Source organism: Mastigoproctus giganteus, chromosome 2, assembly GCF_048544385.1.
Source record: "Mastigoproctus giganteus isolate SK-2022 chromosome 2, ASM4854438v1, whole genome shotgun sequence".
Lineage (NCBI taxonomy): Eukaryota > Metazoa > Arthropoda > Arachnida > Uropygi > Thelyphonidae > Mastigoproctus > Mastigoproctus giganteus.
The window spans coordinates 80,253,108-80,267,871 of NC_143576.1; the positions used below are offsets into that span (position 1 = coordinate 80,253,108).

Sequence of the window (14,764 nt, forward strand, 5' to 3'; positions counted from 1 at the left end):
TTGATGCTCAGGTTCCCATTGTAAGAGCTGTCGCCGGTAAACCGTGGTTAGTATGGGCATTCTGAGTGTTCTGCGGCTACGCAACCCCATTTTTGGTAGGGTTCGATGTACTATGTGTTGTGATACATTATTCCCGTCACTAACATTCCAATTACCGGCGGTATTCAGATTTTCTAAATTATTTTGGTGAGTTTCTGCTACAGTAATTTTAGTCTTGTTACCTTTTCTCTTCCCACTGTTGGTTTGATTATTAAGTTTAATTTATTATTTTGTGCTCTACGGTTTTGCCATGCTACTGGCTTCAGTTTTTATTTTAAATTTATTTTCAGTACTATTTTTAGTTTGTTATAGTTAACAAACTAAAAATAGCTAAATTAAAATAGGATATTTGCCAGTAACATGACAAACCTGTATAGTGAAAAAGAACTTAACCAAATGAAATAACATAACATTAGCAGAAAAATATATAAGGGGGAGATAAAGAAGAAGAGGGTAGTGTTGAAGCAATGTTCCTAAAATAATTTAGAAAATTAAGCCAATTAAAAGAAAATTAGCAGTGGCCCCTCCCCCGAAGGCACCCGTTTCCGAATTATCTGAAATCTCACTAAGGTGAAAACATAGATTAACATTACATGACATATTAATATAATGAAATTAAATAAAATTAAATAAAATAGACAGCTCATCTCGACAGAGGACCACGAGGCCAATAATAGTCAGGGAATCACTGCATTTCGAACGCTAAACAAATCCATGCAACGACGGAATGATACTAAGATCAGACCACCAATGAAATAGATTTGCATAGCGGTGGTCCTTATGCAGCAAAAAATAATAAAACAGAAAGCCTAGTACTCGCTTGGCCAAACCACACCACGACAAAACAATAGTTGAACTGAAAATATATAGAAACAAATTAGGCTAGATGGTGGTGGTGTGGTTTAGCCATGCAAGTACTAGGCTTTCTGTTTTATTATTTTTTGCTGCATAAGGACCACCGCTATGCAAATCTATTGCATTGGCGGTCTGATCTCAGTATCATTCTGTCATTGCATGGATTTGTTTAGCATTCAAAATGCAGTGATTCCCTGACTATTATTGGCCTCGTGGTTTGTGTCGAGATGGGGCATAATGGTCAGTCTATTTTATTTCATTTCATTATATTAATTGGTCATATAATGTTGTTAGTCTATGTTTCCATCTTTCAGATAATTCGGAAACGGGTGCCTTTACGGGGGGCACTGCTAAATTTCTTTTAACTGGCCTAATTTTCTAAATTATTTTAGGAACGTTGCTTCAACACTACCCTCCTCTTCTTTATCCCCCCTTATATATTTTTCTGTTATTGTTATGTTATTTCATTTAGTTAAGTTCTTTTTCACTCTACTGGTTTGCCATGCTACTGGCAAATATCCTATTTTAATTTAGCTTATTATAAGCAATATGTAGTGGATTGTGCTTTTTTTGCTGCCACTGATGTTAGCTTTCCTACTATTCTTCTTATTTATTTTTAATATATATTTTAAATAATTTCTATTTATCTATTTAATTTTTGGATTAACTGGATTATATAGATATATATATATAAATAAACACACACACACACACGTGTGTGTGTGTGTGTGTGTGTGTGTGTGTGTGTGTGTGTGTGTGTGTGTGTGTGTGTGTGTGTGTGTGTGTGTGCTTATATTTGAATAACGTTTAAAATAGTTGGAAACCGAATCTTTCGTGATAAAAATAAAATCAAAGGTACAGCAAAAAGCATATTCCTCTACATGATGCTTGAAATATAACCATACAAATAAATTAGAATGAGAGAAAAATAAAAAATAAAATAATGCACGCAGTATAGCAAGACAAGAGTGAAAATACTCGAAATTAAACTTAAGAATCAAACCAAACAGGGAGGGAAGAGAGTGGTAACAAGAGTAAAAATATTGCAGCAGAAAATCTCTATGATAATTTAGAACATCTAATTATAAGAATCTTCTTCTTTGTCCTCGCCTTCTTCCCACATTCATATGAGGCTGGCATTCGCTTCCTGAATTCTCTTCCTCCATTCCTTTCTAACCAGGGCTTCTTCCATCCTCTCTCTTTCAAATCCTCTGCCACCTTGTCCATCCATCTCACCTTAGGTCTCCCCCTCTTCCTCTTCCCTATCACCTACAGCTTTTCACACCTCCTCCCTACATACTCCTCACTTCTTCATTCCGCATGACCAAGCCACCTCAACCTAGATTCCTGTATTTTTTTACTCAGAGGCCCACCTTAACCGCACCTCTAATGTAGTCATTTCTTAACCTGTCCTTCCTCGTCACACTACACATCCATCTTAGCATCCTCATCTCCGCCACTTCCATCTTCTTCTACTGGGCCCTTGTAATCACCCATGTCTCAGCACTGTACATCAATGCGGGTCTAACCACAGTTTTATACACTCTTCCCTTCATTCTACAATTAACTTTATCACGCGGCATCCCACTCATCTTTCTCCAGTTCAGCCATCCACATTGCACTCTGTGCTGTATTTCTGCACTCAATCCTCCATCCCTCTCAACGTTCGATCGCAGATACTTAAATTTCGAAACAGATGATAGCTTTTCCTCCTGCAGTTTTATAGAACTCTCAACTTCTCCATTCAATACCATATATTCTGTCTTTGTTCTACTTATCCTCATGCCTCTATCTTCCAACACTTTCCTCCAATTTCTTCTCTCCCTTTCCTTGGGATGATTCGCACAGTACAATATCATCTGCGAACAGCATACTCCATGGGGCTATACTCTTCACTTCTCTCACCAACACATCCATTACCAGATCAAACAGATATGGGCTGAGAGCTGATCCCTGGTGCAGTCCAACTTCTACAGAGAACCCCTCAGTCATACCTACACTGCTCTTAACCTGAGTCACCACTCCCTCGTACATATCCTTCACAAGCCTTACGTACTTTTCTGATGTATCCTTCTCCCTCATACATCTCCATACCTCTTGTCTGGGCATTCTATCATATGCTTTTTCCAGGTCTATAAACACCATGTGCAACTCTACTTGCATCTCCCTGTATCTTTCCATCACCTGCCTTAAAGCAAAGACCGCATCTGTTGCTCCTCTTCCCGGCATGAAACCAAACTGTTCCTCTCCTATTTCTGTCTCCTGTCTTAACCTTCCTTCCATAATTCTTTCCCAGATCTTCATTGAATGAGACATTAACTTTATTCCCCTGTAGTTCCCACATTCCTGCACATTACCCTTTCCTTTAAAGATTGGCACAAGTATACGTTCCCTCCACTCATCGGGTATCCTCTCCTGCTGCCACAGTTTTTCCATCAAGTCCCATAGGATATCGATCCCTTCTTCTTCCAGACTACTCCATAACTCTACTGGTATCTGATCAGCACCTACTGCTTTCCCTCTCTTCATTTTTCTGAGTGCACTTTCCACTTCTTTCCTGCTTTCCCACTCCAATCTCACATTCATCTCTCCATCCTCGCACAGTGCTCTTGGGTTTTCCTCATTTAATAGCTTCTTAAAATAGTCTTTCCACCTTTCCTTAACCTTCTCCGGGTCCTGTATAACCACTCCCCTCTCATCTTTTATCTGTTTTATTGATGAGAAGTCCTTCGATGCTTTATGTCTCACTTTGGCTAATTATAAGAATAATAAATAATAATTCATTAAATTTTGAAAGCCAATTAAAATAGAAATTTAACGGCGCCCCTCTGACGGGCGCCAGGTCAAGATTTATGTGAAATATCACCAACAGAGATCTAGACTACAGTAAAATAAAACAAAAATAGACTGACCATTACACCTCATCTCAACAGAGGACCACAAGGCCAATAATGGTCAGGGAATCACTGCATTTCGATCGCTAGACAAATCGCCGCAAAGGCGAGTCGACTAAAAGATCAGTCCGCCACCCGATCCCCAGATCGAACCTCCAATGCAGGGGATTTTTTTGTTTTATTTTACTGTAGTAGTCTAGATCTCTGTTGGTGATATTTCACATAAATTTGGACCTGGTGCCTGTCAGAGGGGGGCGCCGTTAAATTTCTATTTTAATTGGCTTTCAAAATTAGTGAATTATTATTTATTGTTATAATTAGATGTTCTAAATTATCTTAGAGATTTTCTACTGCAATATTTTTACTCTTGTTACCCCTCTCTTCCCTCCCTGTTTGGTTTGATTCTTAAGTTTAATTTCGACTATTTTCGCTCATCTTGCCATACTGCTGGCATTATTTGATTTTTTATTTTTAACTCTCATTCTAATTTATTTGTATGGTTATATATACAAAAAAATTTGTATATATGTGCTTCATTTGCCATTCTAATAATTTGTCCAATTCATCTTTCAATTTATTGAAACCATGCACTCAGCAACACCAGATAGGTTATTTCAATAATCATTTACTCTCTGGATGAGGGGAAAATCTGCATACTTCTATCCCGCAACCGGCATGAAACCAAACTGTTCCTCTCCTGTCTTAACCTTCCTTCCACAATTCTTTCCTAGATCTTCATCGAATGAGACATTAACTTTATTCCCCTGTAGTTCCCACATTCCTGCACATCACCCTTTCCTTTTGTCATCATTTTTCAATTTAAATTTATATCTCCTTATTTGTGTTGTCTGACGGGCTAAAGGTGCCATCAGGTTTAGTACACTGAACACCTCAATTAGGTCACCATGCAGATGACAAGCTTCCTACAATTAAGTATACTCTTTTTCGTGCCCATAACTAATCATAACTAATCTTCCTTAAAACCTACATCCTTCTTAAAATGTGGTTTCCAAACCTGAATTTAACATTCAAGCCTACACTGCCTTATATAATGGGATAATCATCTCTGTCCCTGCTGGCAAAATGTCAACATATCTTGGACATAATCAGATGATCTCTCCAAAAATCACATCTGCACTGCTCACTCATGTCCAACAAGTTCTCAATACAGTCTTCTGTATTCTCAATTACCTTGGATTTTTGGTACCATCCAAATAGTATGTTATTCTAGAATTATTACTGTTGCCCAAATTCTGTACCTTGCATTTATCAATATTAAACCCTAATTGTTATTTTAATAAATCTTGTCTTTGTACCAAAGGTGGGAAGAGCTTAATATGAAGTTAATGCAATATTAGTGAATCTGACATCGACAGAAAAACAGAGCACCCACTTCAACCAAACCTACTTTGATCTATTTGGTGCAGAAATATCAGAACACAATAAGCATTACTTGATGATACAAGAAACGGCTGGCACTCTCTCTCAAATCAGAAGTGTATATCTGATTATATCTATCAATGTTTCAAACACAAGGAATGGAAAGCCACTTACCTCCTTGTGAGAAACATTTGTCCACCCATTCTGAAAGTGCAGACACCATTTCAACACGTGTTTGAATGGTGTCAGTGCACTATTCCACACTGTCGCCACATTTTCCTTATATATAGACACCAAGTCTACATTAATTTCTATCAGAATTGAGCTTTTACCAACACAAATGAATAACTGCATATACTTCTTCATAGGTACATTTGTTTTGTGCAATTGCCATTTTGAACGTATACACACAAGCCAATAATAATTAGAAAAGTCTCCATCTGTAGACTGTTCCTAAATATCAGTAGTTAATCCTTTCTGGAGTACATGTGTGTATGTAAATTTATATTTTGCATGTCTATACATGAGTTCTGTGGAATATATATGTAAATTTATATTTTGTGTGCACATGTGTACTACGTAAATTTACCCTTTCCAATGTCATTTCATATACAAGTCAAATAATGAAACCATTAGCTGTTTTTAAACCTTCCAGTGTGTTGTTTCATCTCTTGTGTTTCCGAACAACAGCAGACACTTTTAGTGCACAGCAACATGAAAAAGAGATCATGAAACATGAACACATGAAAAACAGCAACATGAAAAGATACCAGATCACACCTGGAGAGACCTCGTTTTTAGATTTGGGTTTAAAAAAAATCATTCTCTGGAATTCAGATCTAGAATTTGATGAAATTGAATATATGATAAATAGGTAGATATACAAGAGGTTATTACTACATAAATTATTTTTACAATTTCTTTAAAATTCTTATTTGATTTTTGGCAATAATTTCATTCTACTGTTGAGTAATTGGGTCAGAATAAGAAAAACTTCATATTTAAAAGCATTTAGGTACAAACTTTTCATTTTTACAATTATTCAAAAATTCCACAGAGAAATTTCCACAGTCTTTGCTGTAGTAGAAAAATTTCACTACTGTGAACCAGCACACATCTGGTAAACTGATAAATGAAAGTATTAATGTTGTGTAAACATCTAAACAGAGAGTTCTGTCAGCTATACGATAATTCTTAAAAATTTTTTGATACATCAGCATATTTAGATTTCTCGGTAAACAAAACATATTTCAGAAAGATAACTTTCTACAATAACATCCAATTCATCCACATCTGATTTTCTTAAACATGAGATTTAATATGATTAAATAAGAGATCTGGATTGCTGAATTTGGCATTTATGTAAATGCACAAACAAGGAGATTGGCAGCAATATTCCTCATCATAAACTGCTTTTATCTGTATATTCTTTAGAGAATAAAGGAATAATACAAAAAAAATATATATAGACAATTGACAAAAAACTGTTTTGCAAGAAAATAGCTAACCTTTTTGTACCTAAATACATTGCTTACCTGTTACCTGCAGTACGGGTTAATTTTATTAAAAGTTTTTTTATTTCTTCTGCATCATGAGCACTATGTTTTAGGTAACCAATGGTGACAGCTATGCCATTCTGTTCTAAAATTTCACTAACACTAAAAAAAATAAAATAAATAAATAAAAAATAAGGCAGAAACACTTATACTGTAGCAATAAATATTTAAATATATATGAAAGTAAATGTCTACAGTATATAAGAAAGACGGTTTTGCAATCTATTTATCATCATGTGGATGTAATATGCTGCTGCTACATTAGAGAACAAAAAATAGTTCAGGAAATCAAGAGAATTCTGTTTGTCATTATGAAAGGTACTACCCAAACAATAATGTGAAGATCTTTTTTAAAAACTAGTTTTAGAGGTTTAAGAGACTTTTAAGTATAATAATACAAACATCAATAACATAATATATTTAATTCAATTTCAACAAGAATGTAATGCATGTTACATTTACAGCACTACAGTTAAATATGGTGCCTCAACCTTATCAAATACCAGAGCCTATTTATCACCAAGCCAGCTTACACAGGCGCCTCCATCCATAGCCAGGTGGGCAGGAGCAGCAGTGCATAGCACACACTTCTTGATTAGACTGGGGTTCAAGCCCGTGACCACCAAATACGGAGGATGCGGAAAGGTCAGGGAATGACCACCGCATACCCCCGGAGCAATATGGCCTTAGTTGCTAATGCTTCTAAAAAACAAACCAGCTTACACTAAACAACTTTTATTTCACAACATGTTATCTTGTTTAATTTAAACGGCATTAGTATGTTATTCAGCCCAGCAACTTTCACCAATTGTATTCCAGATTAAAAAAAAAAACAGAGGGGAGGGGGATTTTTATAAGATTGTTCTTTCACGACAGTATTATCTAAGCTTCTAAAGTTGGATACACTGTGAACACTTCCATATTGGAAGATTTGGCATTTTTGGAGGCATGCACAGCAAAAAGATTGGGGCCTATTTAGTGTAAAAATACAGTAATATTCATTATGAGCATGAAAAAACTGATATCTATGTTCATCGTTTAAAATGATCTGTACTTCACACTGTCCAATGAACAAAAATGTGAAGTCTTTTTAATTGATGTTAATTAAAACAAATAATATATTACTTGTACAGCCACTACCCAGCTAAAATACTCGACTTACAAAAATTCGACTTTATGTAAGTTTTTTCCGGCCGGTGCAAACTTTAAAAAATCGTGAAAACATATTTTGCATCCAGTAGGAATAAATGGAGGTATCGTGAAAATATCGTAATGTGAACCCAATAACATGTTTTTTTTTTGTTTGTTTGTTTTTTTTTTTTTTTTTTGGTTATTTATTTCAAGACTTTTGGAAGTTGTAATTTTCACCATATAACTAAGCTATTTATCTGTCTAAAAGGTCATTTTTATAATGGAAATCACACTACACTTTCATTGTTATCATATGTTCCGTTATAAGAATCAACTTTGAACACCTTTGTGATATTTTTCTAAAACACATTTCTGGAGGTCATTACCATAAAACAACAAAAACAATTTCCACTTTCCAGTTTATTTGGCCTTTTCTGTTGGCACGATCTATTTTAAATGGGTAGTGAACTCGACCTTATCGAATTTGCAATAATTCCGATAACTGGAATTCTGTGGGGTTTTACATTACAGTATTATGGTGAAATCAGTTCCCCTTCACTGAAATCTTCAGTCATATAAAAAACAAATAAATTTTCAGAATCTTTTCTTCATTTCTATTTACTTACTACAATGGTGAAGGGAAATGGATCAAAGGAAAGTGCAAGTGCTGTCAGTGCTAGGAAACGAAACAAAACTGATTTAGAAATAAAGACGATTAATTAAGAATTATGAAGCAGGACAAAGTTTATCATCCATTCCACGGAATTAGGTCTCGCTGCTTCAATAGTGAATACTATTTTAAGGGACAGTGCACATATAAAAGAACATTTTAAAGGCTCAATGCATTTAAGATCAACAGTGATCAAAAAACAGCATTCGGGTGCTATATCGAAGATGGAAAAGCTATTAATAACATGGATGGTTATTGTTTCTTATTTAGTTTTTAGGAGCATTAGCAACTAAGGCCATATTGCTCCAGGATATGCGGTGGTCATTCCCTGACCTTTCCGTATCTTCCGTACTTGGTGGTGACGGGCTCGAACCCTGGTCTAATTAAGAAGCGTGTGCTACGCACTGCTGCTCCTTCCCACCTGGCTACGGAGGCACCATAATATGGATGGAAAATCAGATACAGAAGCAAGTGCGCCTGAGTCCAATGGCCATTCAAGCAAAACCAAAAAGTATTTATGAATATATTAAGGATAAGTACGGCGAACACGAAGCCAACTTCATGGCAAGCGATGGGTGGTTTAATAGTAATAGTAGCAGCAGTAGTAGTAGTATTGGTGGCATGTGATGCAAGAAAGCATGTGTATGAGCTTATGCAGCATCAGCCAAAAAAAAAAAAAAAATCACACCATTCCCTCCAAATTCCTGTCCAGTTCCTCCTTAAATTTATTCAACCTATCAACTTCCACGACAGATGGAAGTTTGTTCCAGCAATTAACCACCCACTGGCTAAAGGAAAATTTCTGCACATCTATTCTACATCTGTGTTTTCTTAATTTCAATTTATGCCCCCTTAGGTTCGTAATCTGAACAAGTGGAAGGATCTCATCAGAATTCTGCGTGCTCAACCCATTCAAGGCCTTAGGTTCAATTGTGCTGGTTTGTGTGTGTGTGTGCGCGTGTGTGTGTGTGTGTGTGTGTGTGTGTGTGTGTGTTGAAGTCGCCAGTGCCGATTCTAGCTGCAGAGAAATTTTGTGATGTGTTGGAAAAACACCTTCTAAATCTCCACAGCCCTCAACTTCTGCAGCGGTGTGCTTATCAGCTGGAGAGTTAATTCTGGCAATGATCCTTGAAAGAAACTTGCTGATGTTATGCTCGTGACCTCTCTTTTTGTAATTTTATAATTTTGAAATTTTTGTTATTTTGTACACTTTTGTCATTTTTCTTGCACATGAGATAAAAAAAATTGAATAAATAATTCTGGTTACATGTTCTTTGAACATTTCTTTTTTGCTTCAATCAAATTCAATCAAATTGGCACATGCTGCTCAAGCATTTTAGGGAAATTCAGACTTATGTAAAATCCCTCATGTAGAGTTCCACAGAATGCCACCTTACATAAGCCGGGTAGTGGCTGTATTAGTAATAAAACAGCATAATGATGCAAGGAAGCTAACTTATTTTGCATTTGTTGAAGGGAGGGGGAAGGTTCTATTATTTCCATCATAATTCTTCAATGTTTAATTCTTCCTTGAATTTAGCCACAATCTTTGCATTGCTTACCTTTGAAGGTAATTTATTCCATTTACCCAGAACATGCTTTGCAAAGGTAAATTTCCTAAGATCCAGTCTCCTGTTATTACTCAAGAATTATAATTGTTACTTCCAATTCTTATCTTATTCACTAGGAAGAATATTCTTCCTTCATTCATTTTAATAACCCCTCAAAGGGCTTTATATACTTAAATAAAATCTCCCTATCCAAGGGTCTAGTTGTTAAGCTCAGTGAGCCAAATCTAGGTAGTGTTATAGTAGTAGTAGTAGCAGTAGTGGCATGTGATGCAAGAAAGCAAGTGTATGAGCCTATGCAGCATCAGCCAAAAAAAAAAAAAAAAAAAAAAATCACACCATTCCCTCCAAATGCCTGTCCAGTTCCTTCTTAAATTTATTTAACCTATCAACTTCCACATGAACAGATGGAAGTTTGTTCCAGCAATTAACCACCTGCTGGCTACATGCAAATTTCTGCACATCTATTCTACATCTGTCTTTTCTTTGATTTGAATTTATGCCCCCTTAGGTTCGTAATCTGAACAAGTGGAAGGATCCCATCAGAATTCAGCGTGCTCAACCCATTCAAGGCCTTATACACCTCAGTCAGATCACTGCGCATGTGCCTAGTCTCCAGCCACTGCAATTTGCAGAACTTTATCCTCTCTTGGTTAGAGGGCCCTTCATTCCCCTCACCAATCTTGTTGCCCTTCTCTGTACACGCTCAAGTAAATCTACATCCTTCCTGAAATGAGGCCTTCAGACTTGTATGCAGTACTCAAGGCGTGGCCTGACAATTGCCTTATACAAGGGGATAATCACCTCCTTACACAGCTAGAAAAATTCCTGTATATCATTGACAAAACCCCATGACCGGCCTTGGCAGCCTGTCTGCATTGCTCAGAAAACTTCATATCTGACTGCACAATTACTCCCAGGTCTTTTTCATTTTCTACCACCTTAAGTGTAGTACCACACAGTTGGTACGTTTCTCTGGGGTTACTTCTACCCATATGCAGTACTTTGCATTTGTCAAGGTTAAACTTCAGTTGCCACTTCTTAGCCCATCTGCCCAAATTATCTAGTTCCTGTTGCAGAAGGACACTGCCATTACTGTCATTAACAACCCTGCCACCCTTTGTATCATCTGCAAACTTCAACACTAAGCCTTATATACCTTCATCAATATCATTGATAAATATACAAAACAACAGAGGACCCAACATGAACCCTGTGGGACTCCACTAATAACATTAGTCCACGAAGAGCAGTGCCCATTAATTACCACCCTCTGGCTTCTCCCACTCAACCATCCTTTTATCCCTTGTAGCAACTTACCGTTAATACCATTCTGCTCCAATTTGTACAATAGTCTTCCATGCACAACAGTGTCAAAAGCTTTTCTGAAATCCAAATATATGATATCAAAATTATTTTTTGCATCCAGTTCCTTTGTAACGACATCATAATAACCAATCAAATTTGTCAGACAAGACTTTCACTTAACAAACCCATGCTGTGTCTGAATTATTGCTGCAGTCTTGTCTTGATCCTGAAATTGCATCTTTAACCGGTGACTCCATAATTTTACCCGGAACAGAAGTTAAACTAACTGGTCTGTAATTACTCGTGTCACCCTTTGATTCCCATTTGTGAACTGGGGATACATTTGCATATCTCCAGTCCGTGGTGACACCCCGAGTCCAAGGATGCTCTCATAATTATGGCTAAGGGTTTGCTTAGTTGCTTCGCCGCCTCCTTTAATATAACTGGATAGATCCCATCCACCTCAGATGCCTTTCTTATGTTTAACTTCAACAATTTCTCCCCCACTTTGCTCTCAGTTATTGCAAAATCATTAAGCTCCCTGTTACAATTTGATAACCTTCTGCCATTTTCAAACCTTAATAACTTCTCACGTGTGAATGTAGATGCAAAATATTCATTCAGTTTGTATACTATCTGAGCAGGATCATCAACTGTGGAACCATCAATATCAAGTGGACCAATCAGATTCATCCCATTCCTTTTAGAATTTATATAAGTAAAGAAATCCTTGCTGTTTTTCTTAGCATCTTTTGACATGTGAGCATTCACAAGTAGGTTTGCATGTTATCCCGACAGAAAATCATTGAATATCAGCATTAGCATTAGTAGAGGCATATGATGCAAGAAAGCAAGCTTATGCAGCAACAGCCAAAAAAAAAAAAAAAAAACCCTTCCACTTCACCCCTCCGTTCATTCGAAATACCTGTCCAGCTGAGCCTTAAATTTATTTAGGCTATCAACTTCCACAACAAAGGATGGAAGTCTGTTCCACCAACCACTACCAGCTGGCTAAAGGCATATTTCTGCTCATCTATCCTACATCTGTCTTTCCTCAATTTGAATTTTTGCCCTCTCAGGTGATTATTCTGAGCAAGAGGCAGTATCCAATCAGAATTGAGCATGCTCAAACCATTCAAGGCTTTGTACGCCTCTATCAGATCACCTCTTTGGTGCCTAGTCTCCAGACACTAATTTGCAAAACTTAAACCTTTCTTTGAAAGAGCAACCCTTCGTTCCGTTCACTAACCTTGTTTCCCTTCTCTGTACTCGTTCCAGCAGCTGTACATCCTTCTTGAAATGAGGCCTCCAGACCTGTATACAGTACTCAAGGTGCGGCCTGACCATTGTCTTATACAGGGCAAGTCTGACAATTGCCTTATACAAGGCAATGGTCAGCCCCTGCTAGAAAAATTCCTGTGTATCATTGATAAGACACCATGAGCTACTCTTGCAGCCCGTCTGCACTTCTCAGAGAACTTCATATCTGCCTGCACAATAACCCCCAGGTCCTTTTCATTCTCTACCACTGCAGTGTAGTACCACAGAGTTGATACGTTGCTCTGGGGTTGCTGTTTCCCATATGTAGTACTTTACATTTGTCAATGTTAAACTTCATTTGCCACCTCTCAGCATATCTGCTCAACCTTTCCAGATCCTGTTATAGCGTCACTAGCGTCCTTAACTACCCTGCCAACCTTTGTATTGTCTGCAATCTTGGACATTAAGCTTGATATACCATCATCAATATTATTTATAAATACAGAAAACAACAATGGACCCAACACTGAACCCTGAGGGACTCCACTAATAACATTAGTCCACGATAAGCAGTGTCCATTAATTACCACTCTCTGTCTTCTGCCACTCAACCATCCCTTTATCCGTAGCAACAATTTGCCACCAATATCATGCTGCTCCAATTTATGCAGCAGTCTTCCATGTGCAACAGTATCAAAAGCCTTTCTAAGATCCAAATATATAATATCAAAATTATTCCCTGCATCCAATTCTTTTGTGACTGCATGATAGTATCCAATCAAATTGGTCAGGCAAGACGTTCTGTAAGATGTAAAATCTTACAAATATAATATTTTGTGGAAGAGGGAGATTTATTTAAAGTAAAACTTATAATAAAGCAATATGGGGGAGCAGAACATTACAAGTCAAGAGTATTACTAAGATCACAAGGATTAAATTAGACAACATCTATACAAGGGGAGCGGTAAGTGAAAAGCTATTAGCAACCTAGGGACATTTGACTCTCAGCTAACACAAACAAACCAAACAATAGAAACTAGTAACAACTGCTATTAGTAAAAGGTGTCAACTCTGGTAAACAATAGCGCGGTGGACCATGTACTGTCGGGACATTTCTTTAATCAGTGACACCTGAAGACACCTGGGTAGTAAATAAGGAACAAATGCTGGGAATTAGATTTAAGACTGGCGTCGGTGATGGCAAGTTTTATAGATCGTGGGAAATTAGTCTGCTACAGTATAACTATAAGCGGCTGACTTCAAAGGTACAGACAGTCTGAGAAAGTTTACAAATTTCTTAAAATAAGAAGTTAGATCGAGCAACAAGGAATCAGATTGAGAAAATTAAAATTAGCGAATAAGAAGAGAGAGAAAGTTGATGAAATGAGTAAGATTGGTTAAACAGAAAACTAGGGCGGGATTTGACATATGTAGGCAGTACAGAAAAGGAGATAAACAAAAAGTGAGTGAACAGGGAGAGAAAAGTCACAGAATTGAATTTTATGTGTGTGTTTATGGAAATGAGTTAGAAACTCAGAGTTGAGAATTTGGGAGTGTTTTGCGAAGATGAGTTAGTGTCAGATCCCCGAGTTGAGTTATGTGGGTGTCTATGGAAATGAGTTAGGAGGGAGACAAAGTTGAGTTTTGTTGGTGTTAGGGAAAATGAAATAGTCAGCGGACACAGCACTCGAGATTTTCCTCAAGATAAGTAAAATGAGTTAGTAACATGGACAGTTGAGGGTTCTGTTGTGGTAGGAAATATGTGTCAGTTAACAGTTGAGTGTTTGGTCGTGGTGAGAAAAGAGAAGGGTAGCGCCCTGGGAAGTTTTCTTCTTGAAAAAGTTCTTAATAGGTTGAGCGGAAAAACGAGGGTAGCACCCTATGAGTTTTTCCTTGTGATAAGTTTTAATAAAGTGGAGTGGAGAAGGAGTTAGTGTGAGATGCCCTATGAGTTTTACTTGTGATAGGTTTTAATAAGGTGGAGAGAAGGGGAGCGAAATCCGCAGAATCAGTAGCTCGAGAGAAAGGAGCGAAAATGCAAAATTAGTAGCTCGCGGAGAAAGGAGCGAAAATGCAAAATTAGTAGCTCGCGGAGAAGGAAGG

The 14,764-nt window shown here is 37.2% G+C and overlaps 1 protein-coding gene across 1 annotated transcript in view; it reads right to left on the reverse strand.

The window, feature by feature from the left end:
• LOC150089359 (NBAS subunit of NRZ tethering complex-like) overlaps positions 1-14,764 on the reverse strand; it is a 1,057,261-nt gene that overhangs the window by 644,961 nt on the left and 397,536 nt on the right. The window contains exon 29 of the mRNA XM_090389247.1: positions 6,704-6,826. Within this exon, the coding sequence (XP_090245373.1) occupies positions 6,704-6,826 (123 nt within the window). The remainder of the gene's footprint in view (positions 1-6,703; positions 6,827-14,764) is intronic.